The sequence below is a fragment of the Zeus faber genome (assembly GCF_960531495.2).
Source record: "Zeus faber genome assembly, chromosome: 6".
Taxonomy (NCBI): Eukaryota; Metazoa; Chordata; class Actinopteri; order Zeiformes; family Zeidae; genus Zeus; species Zeus faber.
Window position 1 is genome coordinate 4,316,178 of NC_137201.1, and position 21,688 is coordinate 4,337,865.

Sequence of the window (21,688 nt, forward strand, 5' to 3'; positions counted from 1 at the left end):
TAAAAATATTGATATTTGGCGCCAGTGTATCGATAACATAGCGCAAAAGTAAGTATCGCGATATATACAAGTATCGATATTTTCCTCCTAGCAATGAAAATTTATATTAAATTCCAAGATTCCATCTTTTTCCAATGGATAAAGACCAATGTCATCTTAAAAGCGAATAAGACAACCAATGTTAGGGGTTTCACTACTACAGATTTTTAGTGGTTACCAAGTTTTTCATAACAGTAGTCGATTAGTTGTTGTTTACCTATTATATAGGAAAGAAGCAGAGAGAGGAGTTTTAGGTAGCCATGAACGGCAATCCGATCTGTGGTGACGTCACTGTTTGCTCTTTGCTGCGCGGTGTGCACGCACTGACTGTCATCTTCCTTTGTAACAGTGTGAAACACTAAAAAGCAATAACAGAAGCAGCACTCCAAATGGCCATTTTCTACGCAAAACTGGTAATTAAAATAGCATAGACAGCTGTTCAACTCATTACAGTAACATTTATCAGGCGGACTAACAGTCTTTACGCCGGGCGTTCACACATCTATTGTCCAATGTCTGGGATCTTCTCATTTACAATAATTATTCCGTCTCCATTTTTTTCTCAAGACAACAACTTGGCCCTCACCCTGACGTCACCAGCCTGCAATTCCTCACTCCAGGCGTTACCAATCAAAGACTGTTCAATCCAGCACCTACACATATTTTTTTTTATCATTTTACTAATACAATAATGAATGTAAATCTGGTTGATGACTAGTTGACTACTGCCAACAGCGCCAACCAGTGGTGATAGTAGTCAACTAGTTGGTGAAACCCCTAACTAATGTGACAGAATAATTTGAAAAATTGCACTGCCAAGTTTTCCAAATGTTCATTTCAATGGAACACAAATAGACTTTTCCTTACTTTTCCACTTTTCCATTAGTCGACTATTGGGGCACATCACTAACAGCAGTATACAGAAAGATGTAGAGAAGAATCAAAAGAGAGAGACTTACCCACGGGGCATTGGGCATAAGTGGGTGTGGTCCTCCGGGAGGGGCCCCGTTGGGTGAGAAGAGGTCCGGCTTGGTGATGAGGGAGTAGTTGCCTTTGTCGTTTACTCCGGGGTGGATGAACCGACAGTTCATACCCCATGTACAATTGCCTGGAGTTGTGGGTTCAATGAAGAAAGGAGTCCACAGTGTTCAAATGTGTAGGCGGGGAACGCAAGCAGTTAACCAAATAAGATTTTCATTTTCCAAATACTACTCCAGCTTGGATTCAAGACATTGCAGGAAAGAAGAGTTAGCACATGGGTTTATTTTGTGCATTCCAGGCGTCATGACAGTAAAATCCAAGACTCCATTGAAAGCAGAAAATAATTAGCTGAGGAAGGGCTGTGATCCTTCATGGTGTCAATTGATGACCCCAAATCTGAAAATTAGTATAATATGACCCTTTTTAATCAAATGTAATTTTGTACATTTTTAATGATTTAATTATTATTCCTTATCAATGAATTTTGCTTGTTTGCTTTGCTTTTATTGTCACATTGGATGGCCTTCTTTTAATGTGAAGCATTTTGAGTTAGATGTCTTGTATGAAAGGTTCTCTATAAATAAAAGGTTATTATTATTAGGGCCAGACCGATATAGATTATTTGTCACAATACCAATTTAAAGCGGCGAAAAATGTCAGTAACCGATATTATCTGTCCGATATTCTTTCATATACACTACTCACAAGAAGTGTGGGATATTTGGCTGTCGGGTTAAAATTTATGGAAAATGTAAAAAGTTCACGCTACAGTGATATTAGATCATGAAAGTAGGGCATTTAAGTAGAAGCATGCAATGGTGATTTCCTCATCTCAAACCATGTATTGAAACAAAAGCCAACAACAGTGGTGGGTTTACCACAACAAAAAATGTCAATGTCTCAATAACTTGTCATGTGCCCTTGAGCATCAATTACGGCTTGACAACGACGTCTCATGCTGTTCACAAGTGACTTATTGTCTGCTGAGGCCTGGCACCCCGCTCCTCTTGAAGGGCGGCCCTCAGGTCATTGAGGTTCTGGGGTACAGAGTTACGAGCCTCTACACGGCCACTCAGCTGATCCCATAGGTTTTCTATGGGATTCAGGTCTGGAGAAAGTGCAGGCCACTCCATTTGAGGTGCCCCAGTCTCCAGCAGCCGTTCCCTCCATGAGCTGGAGCATTGTCGTCCATGAAGATGAAATGAGGCCTGTGTTGTTCATGCAGGGGCACAATGACTGGATGAATGATGTTATTCAGGTAGTATGGGCTTGTACTGTACCATTCACAAAGTGTAGGGCAGTTCTGTATTAACTAGACACACCTGCCCACACTATAACACAACCACCACCAAAGGCTCGTCTGGTGACAACAGTGGCTGATGCATAGCGCTCTCCTTGACGTCTCCAACATCGTTGGCGGCCATCATTTCTGCTCAACGTGAATCGACTTTCATCAGAGAACAGCACTGAGGCCACTGGTCCCTCGTCCAGCGTAAATGCTCCCTGGCCCGTGAAACGATGATGCCTGTGCCTGGTGGTGTGGTTAGGTATCCTTGCAGGTCGTCTTGCACACAGACCACGCTGATGTAAATGGTTTCGAATGGTTTGACGTGACACTTGGGTGCCTCTCACCTCCCTTAAATGTGCCTGGAGTTGAGTGGCATTCATCATCCGGCTCCGCAGGGCACTGTTCACAATGAAGTGCTCATCAGTGTGGGATGTGGCCAAAGGACGTCCACTTCTATGTCTTTCTGTGACTCTTCCAGTCTCTGTATCTCTGTTGGAACCTGCTGATCACACTCTGTGACACTCTAAGCTCAGTGGCCACTTCCCTCTGAGAACATCCTGTTTGAAGCCTCGCAATGGTGAGGTACTGTTGATCAGTTGTTAGGTGTCGTCTTGGTCTCATGATGTCAAAATGTGAACAGCATGATGAAGAGAACTGTTTAAATACCAATTCTAATTGAACCAGGAAATGTATTGGTCAATTCATGGATCAAACACCTGTTGTGAATTTTGCCGTTCAGCTCCTTGTTAGAGACCAGCAAGTTGTGCAAAAATTACTGAAACATTGAACAGTTGGACATGTGCTTTCAAAAGTTTAGATAAGGTCAAATTAAGTTCACCTGTAAAGGTTATAGTTCATTTTAGGTTCATCCTGAAATTTCACCCGAAAGCCGAATATCCCTAACTTTTTGTGAGTAGTGTGTGTGTATATATTTATATATATATTCATATTTTTATTTTAGCAGATAATAAATGGTCTTAGGAAAACATTTCTTTATTGAACAAAATGAACATGAATGTATGAATAAAAAGGTAAATATAAATATTGACAATAATAACTTAACTCAAATAAAATCTGTTTGAACCATTTATAAAATTAACTCAAATAACAGTTACAAATGATTATCATCATAAAAAGCCATGGGACCCTGTCCAGTGTCCTTCATGGCATAGTACACACACGTTTATTTAACAAATCCAAAATGAAAATAGTATTTTATTTTAAATAACTTTTGTTTTTTAAATCCCTAATTTAAATTTGTTATTTTTGTCCATTTTTTTCTAAACATTTCCAGGACAGATCAGTAGTGACAGGTCCTGCTGCTTTAAGAGATTGCATTATGGTTAATGTAGGCGCCCTGTTGGTGCATAGATAGAGGAGGATACGTATGACAGAGATCGCTGATGAGAGCTGATACACTTGTTGCGTGTTATTTTATTCTAAAAGTTAGAACATCCCTGTCTACTACCTGTCTTCAAATAAATGCCATTCCAAAGAGTACTGCCTCTGTCTCTGTGGAAGGAAATAAGTCATCGTTGGAAGTTCCCAACAACAAGGTTTCATTCAAATGGACCAAACACTGCACGTTAAAGCCTTGGGCGCACGGGGAAGTGGCTGTGGGCAAACCCGGCAGATTCATCAACTTTATAAACTTTTGGGACTAAAATAAACCGGACACGATTCACACCTGTTGCTCTGGAGCACATGTGTGAGGACACAAACAGTGAGTAAGGAATGGCCGAATTTGAATTTTTGGGTAAAACCTAAGCAGGGATGGATATAATGTTATAGTAGGTCTATCCCCAATGTCCGTTTGGTCGCAGTTTCTGCTAACTTACTATCACAATGACAATACTTTAATGGTTATTTAATAGTCCCCAAGATTACATTTAATTTTCTCCAAAAAATTAAATGTTCAGAGACAATTATTGACTTCATTCACAATCTAGTTAAGCAATGGAAAGATAAACAAACATTTGGAATTTTACTTACTTACTTTATACTCGTGGCTTATAAATCTGTTAACGTGTAATATGACCACTGGTAGGATATAACCTTTATCAGCACTTTACTGGGGTAATTTCAACCGATACTGATAGTTCTTCGAAACCCAAATACTCTATTGTAATACTGCCTGATTGTGGTGAAGCTGATGTACATATTGCACTGCGCTGTGCAAAGGCTCCCCCTACTGGACACAACAGTACTTCACAGAAATGGACCAAAGGAATAAACATACCGTTTTCAAAAATGACAATTATATTACTATAGTACATGATACACAAGCATGTGTATTGTGCTTAGGTCAGTAATGTGGAGATGCATATTGAAAAATGGAGATTAGTTGCTTGTTGTTTTTCTGTGTTTCTGTTCTCACAAAAAGATTTGCAAACAACTGACTAATTAATATTAGTTCAAAACTGGGAAGAATTTCGGAATCTAAGACTAACCAAATTAACCGAATCAATAGGCTAACTAACTGCAAGAACTCCATGAGTCATCTGGACTGAATGGAATTGTGACTAATTTAATTTAATGAATGACTTACAAAAACCAAAAATAAAAATACAGAGTGGTGGTGTTAAATAGCAGTGGCCGCTGTCTATGCTTGAAAACATTTTTTCGAAAAAAGATTTGATGGTGATTGATGGAGATTACGTAAATAACAGGAACGATGAAGGACTGAATAAATTATGAAATTCCACGCAAATTCATAACAGTGACTTCGATGCCATTTTTTTCCATTTTCCATAACAATAAAATGTTGTTGTAATGCTCCTTTAGAATTTCAGGCTATCAGCAGAACTTCAATTCCCTTTTGTAGTAGCGAGAGAAACTCACACACTGTTGTGTCTAACATGTAAACTGCATCACTCCCTGTGCAGCAGTCACTTCCTGCCCATATACAGTGCGGCGCAATGTATCACGTTTCATAAGGTCAATTCCTTCAATGAAGCTGTTGAAGTCATGGTTTGTCCTTATGGTAAAGGAGACATGGCAGAAGTGTGTGCGTTGAGACTGCCTACCTTTGACGAAGAACCTGCAGATGGGGCGTGGTCTAATCTTCCTGTCCATGGGGTCTTTGACCTCCCCCTCCTCAAGGTCATCGTCCTGGTCACACAATTGCGCACGCACACACAGAACAATGTTAGTTTAGCATATTGTTATTAATGTTTACCGTTGTATGGTTTGATAACCATGACCATTTTCCACAAGGCTTCACAAGATAAAAGTCACATTTTGCTGGTGTTTATTTGCTGAATGAATTGCGCAAAATGTTTTTTTGGGGAGGTTTTTTGGTTAACTATAGCTTTCGCTCAGGACTTACATATTCACATGATACATTATATAATTTAGGTTATTATCCATCTTCAAATATTTCACAAAACAAAAATACCTAATAAAGGCCACAAGAAAACACACTCATCATAGACGTAATCACAAAATGAATAAAAAATAATTGCAATAACGCACTTTTGAGAAAAAAAAAGTCTGTTATTGGCCGATCTGCTGTACATAACTAATGTAGCGTAGCAACTACACTAGATAATTTAAATGTTTGCCTACAGGTGTAGGGCAGCTAGTTTGCAATATCCCATGGTCAGACGCGACACCGGGGTCATTAAACCAAAGATTAGGGTGCACAGAACACAAGACAGGGTCGGCTTCTCTGATCAAGTACTCTAACTGAAAGTGCTTCCTTACATCAGCCTGATACCAAAATAAAAAAATAATGAAAACAAGTACATACCTTGCTATTATATTGTCATTCAAATGTCAACGTAAGGGAATGTCAGCATTCACAGTGATTCCCATATATTGATTAATTTATAGCAACCCGCTACAATGTCAACATTGACCACCTCATATTGATTTTCAATTTTCTTTTTTATATTTAAAATGGGTGAAATCTTATTCCATCGTAGAGCTGCGCACAGCGCATGATTCACTCAGCACCTCCTTGCTGTCGCTCTCTCTAACACATTGCCAACGGACCCGTTTGTGAATAGCTCATCCTCTCCATGCACACACACTCTGAATCAAAAGATGATGCGCAGGATGTTTTATGAATAGCCCCGGATCTAAAAAAAAAAAAAAAAAAAAAGAAAAGAAATATACACACACACACACACACACACACACACACACACGTACACGTACACACACACACACACACACACACACTTCTCATAAAATTATAATATCATGAAAAAGTTCAATATTTTTTGTCACTCATTTCAGAAAGTGAAACCCATATATTATATAGATCCATTACACAGAGTGAAATATTTCAAGCCTTTATTTCTTGAAATTTTGATGATTGTGGCTATATGTAATGAAAACCCAAAATTCAGTGTCTCAGAAAATTAGAATATTACATAAGATCAATAAAAAAAGGATATTTTAAACAGAAATGTCAGGCTTCTGAAAAGTATGTTCATTTCTATGCACTCAATACTTGGTTGGGCATCATTTTGAATGAATTAGTGCATCAATGCGGTGTGGCATGGAGGCGATCAGCCTGTGGCACTGCTCAGGTGTAATGGAAGCCCAGGTTGCTTTGATAGCAGCCTTCAGGTCATCTCCATTGTTGGGTCTGGTGTCTCATCTTCCTCTTGACAATACCCCATAGATTCTCTATGGGGTTAAGATCAGGCGAGTTTGCTGGCCAATCAAGCACAGTAACACCATGGTCATTGAACCAGCTTTTGGTACCCTTGGCAGCGTGGGCAGGTGCCAAGTCCTGCTGGAAAATGAGATCAGCATCTCCGTAAAGCTTGTCAGCAGAAGGAAGCATGAAGTGCTCTAAAATTTCCTGGTAGATGGCTGTGTTGACTGTGGACTTCAGAAAACACAATGGACCAACACAAGCAGATGACATGGCTGCTCATCACTGACTGTGGAAACTTCACACTGGACTTCAAGCAATGTGGATTCTGTGCCTCTCCACTTTTCCTCCAGACTCTGGATTTGGATTTGATTTCCAAATGACATGCAAAATTAACTTTCATCTGAAAAGAGGGCTTTGGACCACTGAGCAACAGTCCAGTTCTTTTTCTCCACAGCCCAGGTAAGACGCTTCCGACGTTGTCTCTGGTTCAGGAGTGGCTTGACATGAGGAATGCGACATTTGTAGCCCGTGCCTAGGATTCGTCTGTGCGTAGTGGCTCTTGATGCGCTGACTCCAGCCTCAGTCCACTCCTTGTGAAGCTCCCCCAAATTCTTGAATGGATTTTGCTTGACAATCCTCTCAAGGCTGCGGTTATCCCTTTTGCTGGTGCACCTTTTCCTACCACACTTTTCCTTCCACCCAACTTTCTATGAATATGCTTGGATACAGCACTCTGTGGGCAACCAGCTCCTTGTGGAGAGTGTCAATGACTGTCTACTGGACATCTGTCAAGTCAGCAGTCTTCCCCATGATTGTGTAGCCTACTGACCCAACTGAGGCCGTTTCTCATTACCAAGTACGCAAAGTCTGCACTTGCGGAGTTGGTAGACTGTCGCAGAAATGACAATGATAAATTATAAAATGGGCGGAGCAAGTCCACATCCGGGCATTTGGACTGGACTTGGCTTGATGCGTACTTTGAATTGGAACAGTACTTGGGCTGCGACTGATGACATTTCACAAATTCACAAGAACACAAGAACAGACAAGAACGCAGATTGAGAAAGGGCCAGTGAGACCATTTCAAGGCTCAGTAAACCTTTGCAGGTGTTTGGAGTGAATTCGCTGATTAGGGTGTGACACCATGACTTTCCAATATTGTACTTTTTCACAATATTCTCCTTTTCTGAGACACTGAATTTTGAGTTTTCATTATCTATAGCCACAATCATCAAAATTTCAAGAAAAAAAAGGCTTGAAATATTTCACTCTACGTGTAATGAATCTATATAATATATGGGTTTCCCTTTCTGAAATGAGTGACAAAACATATTGAACTTTTTCATGATATTCCAATTTTATGAGATGTACCTGTATTTATATATATTTTTTTTTACAAAAATAAAAATGATAAAGAGATGCAAAAAAACAAAACATGCTCACGCACAATCACTCACACACACTGGTGACAGTAGGTTTGTTCACTCAGATGCCTTCAAGGAATCAGAGACAGCGTGCACTAAAAGCTGCATATGAGAAACTGAAACCAACTCCGTACTTAAAAGAACAATCTGCCATCATAAAAAAGAAAGAAAAAAAGAGCATGATTTTAAATTTTATCGGAGTGCATGCAAGTCCAATAGCAACGGAAAGCAACGGACAGACAGTGTGGCACAGCACAGGACAGTGGGGACACAGGTTTTTTTGGAATGGGCTGTCCCTTAATTCAGTTGTGTTTTTGAAAAATTGGTTTCATACATGTAGGAAACAAATGTAAATAAATAGATAATAATATAGAAAATAAAAACACAGGCACGGGAGTCGGGAACCAGCGCATGCACGGTTGCGTTTTTTTTTTTGCATGAATGGGCATTGTTTTGGGTTTTTTCATCACCTGCCCACTCTGCCCCCCCTCACTACGCTAAAATCGACTGTCATCAATGTCAATCGCGATTGATGGGGTCGATCAAGCTTAGCCTAGTCTAGTCTCGTGTAATATTAGACACCTCCAGCGCGAGCATTACGTAACGTATCCGTAACAATCATCTATGTGAAAACATAGGGACTCCATGTGGAACTTTTTCGTAAAGGAGGCCTATGTGGGAATGACTACCTACATGTACAGCCTTTTCCAGATATTTTTTATCCAGCAATGTTACGAATTGCATGTGGGAAAGGTGCTCATGCAAATCTTGTGATTATAATATAGCAATATATAATATAATGTCATAGAGAAAGATTTTGATTTCATTTTGTTTCCTGACATTCTAATTTCTATGGAAAATGAAAAACGCAAACCTAACTTGGAATATTGGAACATTTTTCTTTTGTTTCTCCTCCAGACAGTGGTACGCACCGGCTCCAGTAACTGTGTTTTTATTTTAGATCTATTTTTTTTGTTTGTTTCCTACATGTATGAAACAAAAATTTTAAAACACAACTGAGTCAAGGGACTGTCCCGTTCCTAAAAAACCTGTGCGTCCCCACTGTCGGGACGCACGTCTCCCTGTTGCTTTCTATTGCTTTGGGACTCTGGGATTAGTAAAAACTGTATGATTTTGTGTAAATACTTAAATTGTAAATAATACATCCTGCCCTTCTGGAACAGGGAAACTGCATTTGCCACATTAAATTACGTTCTATGTTCACCCCCCGATAAAATCGTATATTGGCGATCCCTGGCCCTCCAGCAATCGGAATATTGCACTGTCGCCCAAGCCTAGACTAGACAACAGAATTGGTTTAGATTTTAGACCAGCGCTGTGTTTCGCCCCCCGTCTCCCCACCCCTCCTAGACGGGCTCGGTTCCCTCCGCTGACAAGAGCATCCGCCTGTGGACACAATAACGCTAACCCAGAATAATTAAATCAGTGTGATCATTTTAACCTGTCCTACATTCTCTACCTCTCGAGAAGGAACTTTCTCTACCCGATCTCCCTCTCCCTGTCAGTTCCGCTCCAGGCTGCGGATCACCCAGTGGGCAAGCAAAGTGCTTACCCCCAATGCCACGCACCACACCCCTAACTGTAAGAGACACATCTAGGGTCTGAGTGTCATTTTCAAGAAGAAAAAGAATAACATTTAGGAATATAAAGACCAGTCTCCATAGAGACTGGATGTGTATCAGTTTCTCATCTTTGCAGTCAGTCTCACCATTTTTCCCAAATGTTTTTTCTTTTCTTCTCAAAAACTAAACACTTGAACTGAAATGTTTGCATAGAATATATATACTTGTAAAAACCCACTATTTGTGCTTAATTTATTGGCTCCACCCCCACTCGGCGGATATTTATTTTATTTTTATTTTTTTTAAAGCTTGATGAATCGAGGTAGTGGATTGTCTGGGCACATGAGGAACATGCCCTCAGCACAACTGCGATGTGTGCACAGGGGAGAGCAGATCGCGCACGTCCCGATGTGCACCATCGCGGACGCGATCTGCACTCCGCTGTGCTGCTCCGTTTGCCCAGAGGGGCAAAATGCATAGAACACGATCTGGGGGTCCATGTGCTTTTTCTTTTATTTTTGAGCACCTGCCCCTCTTAAATTCTCTGCACGGGCCTGTAGGGGAAGTGAGATCTGATCACCGGTGGTTACTCGACAGCTCTGAGTGGAGAGGGGGAGAGCCTCCGCCACATTGGCTATTCTAACATGCCCCTAAATCCATTGTGTTCCTGATGCTCTGTTTCAGTGGGTGGAGCCCCTAGCTATGTGAGCCAATGGGGTTTGAGCACAAGTTGCGGGTTCTGTGAGCCAATATCGGCCGCTATCTAGGCCATCTTAGCATCAGATTCACAGGAGATACTGCACTTATGATATGGTAGCGCAAACATGGCCATAAAGTTTTGCTACTGAGTGCAATTTGCCCTTGTTTTACATCTGATCGCAAGTATCCATGTAGCAAAAAAAATAATCTGCACACCCACGGAGAGGGGTGACATCAATGGCTCCATGGAACATGCCACGTGCTTTTTTTGTTTCATTCAATTAGGAAAATGAGTTAAATACATCTAAAATAATAAAACCTAAAAAAAAAATAAAAACCTATAAAAAAAACTTTTTATTTGTTTTATTTGAGTGAATGCATCTCCATTATGCATTTACTACGCCATTGCTCTACAGTTGCCTGTTTTATGAATTATCAGTCTTACATAAATATAAAGCTTAAAATAATTGTCAGACGGTAGTTATTTTCAATTTAAGTGTTGAAAATTAAAACATAAAATTGTAAGGAAATCCTTGGGGGTGCTACACCAGTGTAATGCAAAATCTTGACGGGGCTATCGCACCACCAAGCCCCTCCACTTAGTGCACCATTACGCACGTGGACACGCCAATGGTAACCACCAACCTACGCAAACACCTGCAGGTCCATCACCCAAGTCAGGAAATTGAATATTTTAATGTTTCCAAATGAACTTAAAATTAAATAAACCTCTTTGTTAAACATGGACTATGATCTAAGATGGTAAACTGTACTAAGTGCACTTACACCGTTTCAATGCTCCACAGAATTTTGGCAGATTAAAAAAAAGGTCTGTCATTAATGTCCTTTGGCAATTGATGGAGTCGATCCCCGATTTACGAATTGTCATTGTCAACCAGCCCAAACCTAATGGACGGTTGATTGTCGTTTGTCATAAAAATCAGTGAATATATTGTTGAAAAAATTAAATTGATGTAAATTTGGTCAAATCAACAGTCAGAACAGGTAAATAGATCAGGCCCCCCATTCCCCTACTTGCTACCCGCCTTTGGGCACACTTACATCAATCTCTCCTTCATCAATCTCTCCATCATCGTCATCCTTCTTCTTGTCCCTGATGGAGTCTCTGCGGCCTCTCTCCGGCCCCCTGGACGGCACGTCCCTTGGGGACGGGGGTAAGATGGGCTTCTTCTCCCTTTTCTTGTTGCTGCTCTTGTCTTCCCCTGCCACTGCCTCCTCCTCCAGCCCCCCATCTCCCTCAGCCTTGCCGCCGCCGTCATCTTCCTCCTCCTCCTCCTCTTCCTCCTCCTCCTCCTCATCCTCGTCCTCCGGACGCTCGGGGGCGGTGCTAGGCTCCTCAGGCACCTCCTCGTCGTAGTCCAGCTCGTGCTCATCCAGATCTCTGGAGACTGACGCCGGGTCCTCCTTCAACTCCCGGGCCGCCACCGCCGCCCTCCGCCTCCTCCTGGCCGCTTCTTCTTCTTCTTCGTCTTCCTCGACCGTCGTCTTCTTCTCCTCCTCTACAGCCCTTGTCTTCGTTGCCGTCTGCTCTTCCACACTCTGCCCAACAACTTCCTCCTGTTCTTCGTCATCATCTGGGTCGTTGGCCATGGACGGTTTTCCATCGTGGTGGTACGCCTCTGGTAGCTCCTCCTCCTCTTCTTCTTCTTCTTCCTCCCCATCTTCTCTGTCATCTCCCTCTTTCCCAGTGGCAAAAAAGCTTCTCCCACAGTCCAGATCTGAATCAGGAGACTGTGGGGTGTCTATGACTCTATCCTCCTCTTCTCCTTCCTCCTCCGCCGAGTGGCACCCCTGCGGGCCTTCCTCGTCTCCCTCCATCAACAAGATGGTCTCGTCCTCTGGTGCCACGCCCCTGCCTCCCCCGTCCCCTCCTCCATCCTGGACTGGCTCTTCATCCTCCGGGTCCGAGACAAAATCTGGAACGACCTCCTCCTCTTCCTCCAACTCCAAATCCGAGTTCCTGCCTCGGCCAGCGGGCCTCGCACCATCTCTATTATCCTCCTCCTCCTCCTCCTCCAAGTCATCGTTCCCCTCATCGTGAACCATCTCACTGTCTGAGATGGCCCCGTCCTCTGCATTGGGAGAATCCAGCAACTCACTGTCTGAAATGCCCTTCTCCTCCTCCTCCTCAGGCGACTGAGGGGACTGGGTAGGGCTTTCGGGGGTATCCATCAGAGAATGTTCCACTAAAAAAATAAAAATAAAAGTAACAAATTCATTCTTTTTTCAACACTAGCATTCAATGGATTTCTTGGCGACTCATACGGTGGCACACTGCAATCAGGCAAAAGGGCAAGGTCTACATTGATGAAAGCCTCGCGCCACAAGAAGAGCTTCTTCCCATGGCAGTGGCACTCACAAACAGGCCCCCTGCCGCAGCCCCCCCCCTCAACAACCTGTGCAATATAATATATTGTAATAACAATATTATATAGAGTAACCCATCCATTATTAGCTGTGTCAATACTGTTGTATACATATAATTCATCATGTACAGAAATATCTGACTACATTCACATATATTTACACGCAGTCAATACTTGCCTCCATACCCCCACTTAGCCCCTCTCATAGCATTATTTTGTAATTTATCTTTATCGGTTGCACAGAGCACATTTTGCATATTCTGTTTATATATTTTTTTCATTTTTAATGTTAACCATTGTTTTTATGCACTACAATGCACCTACACTTCCCAAGACAACATTCTTGAATGTGAAAATGGTCCAATAAACAGAACCTGAATCTGAATAAAATGAACACTCTCTGCAACAAAAAGGGGCACTTAAAATAAACTAGCTAAGAAACTGGCGATCAATACGATGTATTTAAGTGGAATATAGCTATAGACTACATGAAACTATTTGTAGATAACGTTCGAGCAGCGATATACATAACGGTACAGCAGCCGGCTGACACGGTTACTGCCAGTTTGGTCGCGCAACCGAGCGACAACAAGGCCTCAAACTCGTCAATATAAAAACCATTACGGTATAATGATGATTCATCAACCCCCCAGTGAAGACACGACTACTTATACGTTAAAACGAAACAAGTTAATCGGCACACTAAACGATTCTACGAGTCTTACGAGATCAGAGATCGGACACGAAGCATGCTCGCTCCTTTCCATTAACAATGTAGTCGTTAGCTTTACTAGCTTGTTAGCTAACACCAAAGCATTTCTATTCACCTCGCCAACCTGGACCTCGTTGACGACAGGGTGGCTGCCTCAACGACTACCTGCCTCGTATAGATGCTTCGGGTACTATACAATGACGCCGCCCGGTTATTTTAACCCACTTTAGTGGCGAAAACAGAAAGCCCGACACGATACGGCGATGGCGGCCATTACCTTGACGTCATCAAAACGCGACCGTCGCGGAAAAGCCGCGATCGGGGCATATGATGCTGCGTTCCATGGTCGATTGGAAATCGGTAATTTCCCGTCGGTGGTCCCCACTCCTGAGCTAAATGTGTCCCGTTGCTTTTGTTCGCGAAAACGGTGCCGTACCACCCGTTGATGTGATATCAGATCTGATATCCTGCTAAAATCGGGCATGAGCGATCTACACCGAAAGTCCAATATAAATGGCCGTTCCTTTGAACTTTTCCAATGAGGAGATGGGAGTTTTCCGATATCCGCTATCAATGGAACGCAGCACAACTGGAACCAGTGGATTGACGCGTGAACAGTGGTTGAAGCCAATTTACTTTTATTATAAACACATTGAAGTAGTTCAATTTACTTTCATTTCTGTAGCACTTCTTCATATACAGTTGAATCTTATTATTTATATTCGAAAACATAATGCCACCGTGTGACATTGCGGAAGGAATTATTAACTATGTATCATCAAATAAAATATAAAAATATTAAGAATGGATCATTACAGTCTACAAACCTGTACAAAGATTTTTTTTAATGCACAAAAAAAAAAAGGTTTTCTATCCACAAATAAATAATGTATTACTTGTGCTGCGTAAACCATTGTGCAAATAAATGTAGCATCATTTATATGTGATTAAATGATGATTACATTTTCAGATGTTTTTTCTATCGGTTACATCTTTCAAACGCATTTGATGAGGTGAATCACGTGGATTTGGATTAAATCCTTTGCATTGGGATTCATGTTTTGTGACACACGAATCACGTCGGGGGAGGGGGATGGCGTGGCGTGCACTCCGATTGTGGCGGATCTTTGGATGTAACCGATTCATGGATTGTAGTATTCATTTGTGGATGGAGAGATATATTTATGTTTCTCTTATTTGTTTTATTCATAATTCACATATTACAACGACTTTACAACGCACAAATACACAAAAGCAAGATTTTAAATGTTAAAAGAAAAATTATAATAATACAGCCAACCATTTAATTGAATTTCTTCAATGACGTGATTGCTGCTCAATACATAAGTCCGTGCAAATACCAAACTCAAAAAAATGTATTATATGGATTCCAGAATATAACCAAATAAATGCCTTCTACTTCACGAATCCACTCCAGAGCGTTATTAGTGTCAAATTGGCTTGAACCGTGCAGGGTTTTCATATAATTTCTCGTTGTGTCGCCAGGGGGACACACACACACACACACACCCGCCAGGTGCGCAGCGCAGAGCTCAGTCGAGGCTCCAAGTGGGAGAGAGCGCACTTAAAGCACTAGTCTAGTGAGTAGACTTGAGAGCAGCAACTATAAGTGCATTTTTAATTCTTCAGATCTGACTTAAAAAAAACCCACAACAACAAAAGGTGTTCTGTGAAGAGCGAGATAGACTTCTGGAATGTGGAAGAGTATTTTTTTTTCCTGCTGCGCACCTGCTGGGAAGGATGTAAGAAGTGGTAGGAGAAATTAATTTTTTTATTGAATAATTGCTGCATGACATGACAGCGCGTTTCGTTTAATCTGCTACCCTTATTGCTGTACCCCTGCATATATGATGTGGAATAAATACTGTATAATAAAGAAGAAAGAAGAGAAAACATATAGACAGAAAGTAAAAATGTATTTGCTTCATGGTGCTATATATATATATATATATGGTACCTCATGGTATCTGATGTACTGTACTCGTCGCTGGTCTCTGAACATGCTTCAGACCATTTTCTATGATTTTTCACACACACGCACACACACACGCACACACACACTCACACACACACACACACACACACACACACACACACACACACACACACACACACACACACACACACACACACACACACACACACACACACACACATAAGCGCATACGCGCACACAGACACAGACTGAGTGATTGAATGCCAGATATCAGACTCACAAGTAATTGATCTCAGACAGGAGCTGGTGAAGCTTATTTAAAATAATGGCCACCTGGCTTGTTCAGTTCATAGGGATGATTTCACAGATTAACAAGGAGAGGACTACAGGAGACTGTCCTGTCCTGTGTGATGACACTATCTGCTTAGGGGATGGATGTTTGAGTTGATAGCAGAAAGAGAAAGAGAGCAGAAAAGGTTTACATATTTCCATTGTTCATGTACATTTGACATATATGAGTGTCCTTTTTCAGCTCTGAGATAATTTACGACTCCATGTGGAGACTTCAAGAGTGAGTGAGTTTGACTGCCAGACTGATGGATTTACAAAGGAGACAATGCCACCTACAACCACTTACACCACTTAATCTAGACAGCTCATGAATATTTGCGTATGAACAACTTTTCCCGAGATGGAAGATTTGGCTCCAAAACATCAAGTTGGGATGCTAAATATTAAGCTGCTTTGTTAAAAACGTGTCTGTCAAGGGTAAAAAGGGGGTCAGTACAGTCCAACCTACATCACAATTGAATACATTATAGGAAGCTGGGATGTGTTATACCTGTAGGGCTGTAGTGTTATTCTTTTTGCTCAGAAAACTCTTCACTGCTCTGCATGTAAATCACAGTTACAGAGCATCCTCAGTGAGATAGAAGTGCTGCCGAAATAACATTACTCATGCCGGAGTGATAGGAAATCAGGAAAGGGTTGTGTGTTGGGCCTGCCTGCCTATGTGTTTGTGTGATATGTGAGCCAGTGGCAGATACGATGGAACGCCGCGGAGCTAAATGACTTTTTCATTTCATGTCCACTACGATTTTATTGGAGGCAGCCCTCAGGAGGCCTGATTCAATATATCTTTGCCTCACCCGTCTTACAAGATGGGAAGAAAGAGCAGCAGTTGCTGAAAAAGGAGTTCCACTGTGTGTACACCAGTTAATTTGTTTCTAGATAAACTTGAAAAGTCATTAGTTTAGGAGAAACAGTGGGAGAAACATTTGGATTAGGCTACTTTTGTATTGCAGTACTTCAACTTCCAACTGAAAAATGTAATTCATGTTAGAGTTTCAGTCATTCCAATGTTATGTTTTGGTAAGTCTGTCTGTGGTGGTACACCTGAGTCTATTCTGAATGAGTTTTTCCTCTTTTACTGTGGTGTAAAAATAGCGAGACATTAGGCCTGTTTGAAAAAAAAAAAGATGGAATAACTCACAATGTGCCCGTCAGGTCTGACGTCAAATGAATCACCATTTATAACAGGTATTTCAGGGTTTGTTGTCTTTTTTGTATATCCGCAATCATCTCTTATATTTAAGAGACTAGAAACAGGAAGTTGGGCCGCTTTCTACTGGCAGCTTACTGTAGCCAACATTTCTCTTTGGATGTAGTGCCGCAATTGCAAAAAATGATGCGTAACTGGTTCTGTCAGACAACTTGACAGCGCCACATGCTTCCAGGCCCTCAATAACCCCGCCTATTTAAGCAGCCAAGACCGCCTGCCCTACCTGCTTTGCTGCCTGCATCCAGCTGTTGGGCTCTACTTTTCTATCCAATCAATTCAAGCTATTTCAAGCTCATCACTCCTATATTTGTAGCTCACTAAGTTTGCCTTAAATAAATAAAGATCTTTTAAAAAGTAAATCTAAGAGTTGTCTGTCAGAAGTAGCTTTAAATAATGCAATATTGCTGTTATTCAAAAAATGTAAAAAAAATACACATGGACACGTGTAACTATAATGTGAGCTGATATGAGCTTATCAGTTTCTAAAAGGAGATTAAACTTTTTTTTCTTTACAACTTAAAAGTTTGCCCCATTGGACTGAATTAAGGCACAGTGATAAGCTGCTGCAGGGTAGTCAATTTGTCAGTCATAAAGCGTTCAGAGGCTGTGCTCTGAAAGTTATGAAGGATTGGAAATAACATTATAGGCCCGGGTTGAAAAATGACAAACCTGTATTTCAATGGCTCTTCATCCCCCTCGCCCATATTGATGTTAAGCACAAAAAATGCTCTGAAACCTGGTGTTTTATGAGGTCTGAGTTACTGATAGTTACTGATCTGACTTTGGCTTTCCTATCCAGTTAGCACAGAGGGGATATGGAGGGGTTCAACACTAAAAAGGTTTTTTTTAAAACCCAAATTAGACATTAATAATGAGTACTTAAGGTAGAAAGAGATGAAGAACTAGGACCAAAATAACTGCATGGTACATAATGTAGGTGTGCGTATTGACCTGTGTGTGTTTATGCAGTTGTTATAACACTGTTAAGTTCTCCCGTCACACACAGACCGAATAGCATATGGGGCCCGTTTGTCAAGGTGAACTTTAGTAATTCTTATTTTTCCAGGTGTGTCGCCACTGTTAACCCTCGTTGATCTGAAGGATTGATGAGAAAGAAACAGGAATATGTATTCCAGCGTTGAGAATAAATATTTTCACGCTGCAATAAACCCAAACGCAAAGCCATCCCAGCAAAGAGCGCTGATGCCGGCAGATTTTGGGAAGAAGCAGTGAACTGATCAACTGTATATGAGACGAATAATTAGTAATGAATGAAGAACACAGCGGTAAACTAGACATGCGACTGACACATTTCATTGTTTTTGTATTTGCTGTTGTTGTTGTTGTTGCTGTTGTTATTGTTGTTGTTGTTGTTGTTGTTGTTCTCATTGTTGATGTTTTTGCTCAGTTATCGAACGAGCTCACCGACCAAATGTACGGCTCCCATCTCCTCCCGAAGACGTCGACGCCATGCCATCTTGATTTGTATATATTGCACTCGTACATTTTCTTACCACTCCAACACTGGAATTTAACCGAATCCGATTCAAGCAGGTTATGTGTCACTCTAGATAAGGAAAAACAAAAATATGAAAACAGCAACCTCAGTTGGCAAATAAAATCCGAACATGGTGACATTTAAGAGCAGGTCATCCACACCACGTAACGTTAGTTGGTTAAATGTAGCGTCTGGCTGATTTACTGACACCGAAAGATTGAAACGCGGGCCAGCAAGGACCATCGGCAGGAATGGCCGACAACACAACCTCCCGGGGAGTTGACACCCCGACCAACGTCTCACTGGGCCTGAGTGCCACGGTGCTCAACTCGCTGGAGTACAAGACGGTTTCTGTGTTCCTGGTGCTGCTGGTGTGCGCCGTGGGCATCGTGGGGAACATCATGGTGGTCCTGGTGGTCCTCACCACGCGGCACATGAGAACGCCCACCAACTGCTACCTGGTGAGCCTGGCCGTGGCCGACCTGACGGTGCTGGTAGCGGCGGGGCTGCCCAACGTTGCCGACAGCCTGACGGGCACCTGGGTATTCGGGCACGCTGGCTGCCTGGGCATAACCTACCTCCAGTACCTGGGGATCAACGTGTCGTCCTGCTCCATCACGGCTTTCACTTTGGAAAGGTGAGAAGCCCAGACACAAATTTAGTTGCATTCCAGTCGGTGAATGGACATTACCACATAACACAGATGAAACATATTTTTACAGTGATTTTAGGTTGACAGGTCACAAAGCTTCAAAGTACCTATTAAAAGGCAACTTGCAGGTTGGCATACCCAGTGAATTAATGTGTGAGGAAATTATGTAGCAATTCGATTAAACAATTATTTTCATTTTCTTTTACTTAATACTCTCAGCCCCAGCCACCTTAAAATGGCCCGCAAACGTAAACGTGACCTAACAGGTGTGGGACGGGACAGAGCCGGCGCTACAGCGAAATCTACTTTTTAGATTTACATTTATTTCCGAGTTTCCTACTTGTATGAAACGAATAATGTGAAAGAGCTACTCAGAGCCTCATTTAAAAAAATACGGAAAATTCAGAAAGGTTTTCAATACAGATAATGTACGTGTGCCAATTTAATTGTATCTATGAATGAAATTCATACTGAGGACCCTATATCCTTATTCTTGCCCAACCTTGAATTTATTAGGCCATTCAATAGAGAAAAAGCAAAACCAGTATCCCACTTTTATTTTGTGATAGAAGGAAATTTTAACCCATGTATTTAAAATTTTAATATATCCATGGTCAGTCTTAAAATTTGAATCCAATCTGTTGTCACAGTGACTAAGCGGTGCAAACAGTGCAAAAAAATTCCCATCTCCATCTTTAGCTTTGATTTGGCTCACGAGGAGAGGGGAGTTTCCTTTTCTTTCTCGATCTTGTCGATATAAAAAGAAAAAACACCGGGATAACTCAAGTGAGACATCAAGATTTAAATTCCACCACGTGGTGTCTCCCTTTCCCCCTTCTTTGCTACCTGCAGATACATCGCGATCTGCCATCCCATGAGGGCGCAGACAGTGTGCACCGTCTCACGGGCCAAGCGGATCATCACCGGCGTTTGGATCTTCACCTGCATCTACTGCATGCTGTGGTTCTTCCTGGTCGACATTCAGGTCCGGAAAAGACAGCTCTCTTTTGCAGGGGCTGCATTTCTGTCTTGAGCTCGAAGAGATAAACGTGTCGAGCTGATAGTATCGCTGTCACAGACTAATATATTCACAGGTCGGACCGCAAATCAGTTGTAGAATTTCTGAAGAAATGGCTTTGTCCCAGGAGAAGAATTTTAAAAAGCCAGCACTTTGAAGATTAATTATTGACTTGCATGCAGGGCTCAACAGTAACGTTTGCCCATTTGCCCTTGGCAACCAGATTGAGTCAATTGGCAACCATTTTGTGGCCTCTGTTTGCCCCTTCTGGCAACCACCTGTTCAGCATTTTTTATTTTTTTATATATAACAATAAATAATAACCTACAAAACTGGAAAATCTTATTTTCAATAAAAGTCAACATTTTATTTGGAAAATAACGTCCGTAAAGTTACAACTGCACTAACATTACGTTTGTGCGCAACACGACATGGTCGTTGTGCAGCCACTTTCCACACACACGCACAGCAAGCCTGTTGCAGAGACCTGGATGAGACAGATTTTTCAAGACCCGCACCCGCGTTGTGCAATACCGTACCCACCTCGTCACCCGCACATATGACCAATTAGTTCCACAACATGACCCTACCCATCAAAACAAGATCCGCACCCCGACCCGAAACCGCATATCTTGGCGCTGTTTAAATAATTCGGTAAGGCTTAATCAAGTACGTTTAAAGTGATGATTTTTGGCCATTTCATACATCTCAGATGAAGTCTTGATTTGGGCCATATGCACGTTCTTATTGCACTTATGTCCCACTGGATTTCCATACACTTAAAAAGGTGCAAGGATACGTTACAATATAGTTTTGTGACAGAACTTTCACTTCTGAGATATGTTTTGCAAATACCAGTTAGAGTATAACTGCAATAAAATACGTTTTGTAGGGGACCTTGTCGGTGCTGTCCCATCAGGATTTGGCAGAGCACCGGCGCAGCCCGTCCAAAGATTTCCTTACAACTTTACATTTTCATTAAACATTTCAAATCAAAATAACTACTGTTAGACAAGTATTTTAAGTTTTAAATTTATATAAGACTGATTTTTCGTAAAACAGGCAGGTGAAGAGCAGTGGCGTAAGCCATCGGCACTCCACTGAAGCCCTGTGCCATGCGTCTTGTGTCAGGTGCCGTGCCGTGCTGGGCTCCGCCTGTTAGAATAAACTAGACTTTATTTTCTATTCTTTTTGCAACAAGGTCTTCCATGATTCGTTTGCTGAAAATCCTTGTTCCACCTGAGCGGCCCCGCCCCCCACTCACAAGCCTCACACCC

At 41.7% G+C, this 21,688-nt stretch overlaps 2 protein-coding genes across 3 annotated transcripts in view; one reads left to right on the forward strand and one right to left on the reverse strand.

Annotated features, from left to right (window-relative positions):
• The window catches only part of zc3h18 (zinc finger CCCH-type containing 18), a 73,864-nt gene extending 59,943 nt beyond the window's left edge, over positions 1 to 13,921 (reverse strand). For both annotated transcript variants that reach the window (XM_080001983.1, XM_080001982.1), the window contains exons 1-4: positions 13,841 to 13,921; positions 11,689 to 12,833; positions 5,335 to 5,419; positions 999 to 1,147 (exon numbers count right to left, since the gene is read on the reverse strand). In XM_080001983.1, coding sequence (XP_079858109.1) covers positions 999 to 1,147; positions 5,335 to 5,419; positions 11,689 to 12,819 — 1,365 coding nt within the window. In that variant the 5' untranslated portion in view covers positions 12,820 to 12,833; positions 13,841 to 13,921. The remainder of the gene's footprint in view (positions 1 to 998; positions 1,148 to 5,334; positions 5,420 to 11,688; positions 12,834 to 13,840) is intronic.
• Positions 13,922 to 18,992: 5,071 nt separating this feature from the next.
• The window catches only part of trhr2 (thyrotropin releasing hormone receptor 2), a gene marked incomplete at both ends in the record, with an annotated part of 89,852 nt that continues 87,156 nt past the window's right edge, over positions 18,993 to 21,688 (forward strand). The window contains 2 exons of the mRNA XM_080002345.1: positions 18,993 to 19,378; positions 20,246 to 20,378. Coding sequence (XP_079858471.1) covers positions 18,993 to 19,378; positions 20,246 to 20,378 — 519 coding nt within the window. The remainder of the gene's footprint in view (positions 19,379 to 20,245; positions 20,379 to 21,688) is intronic.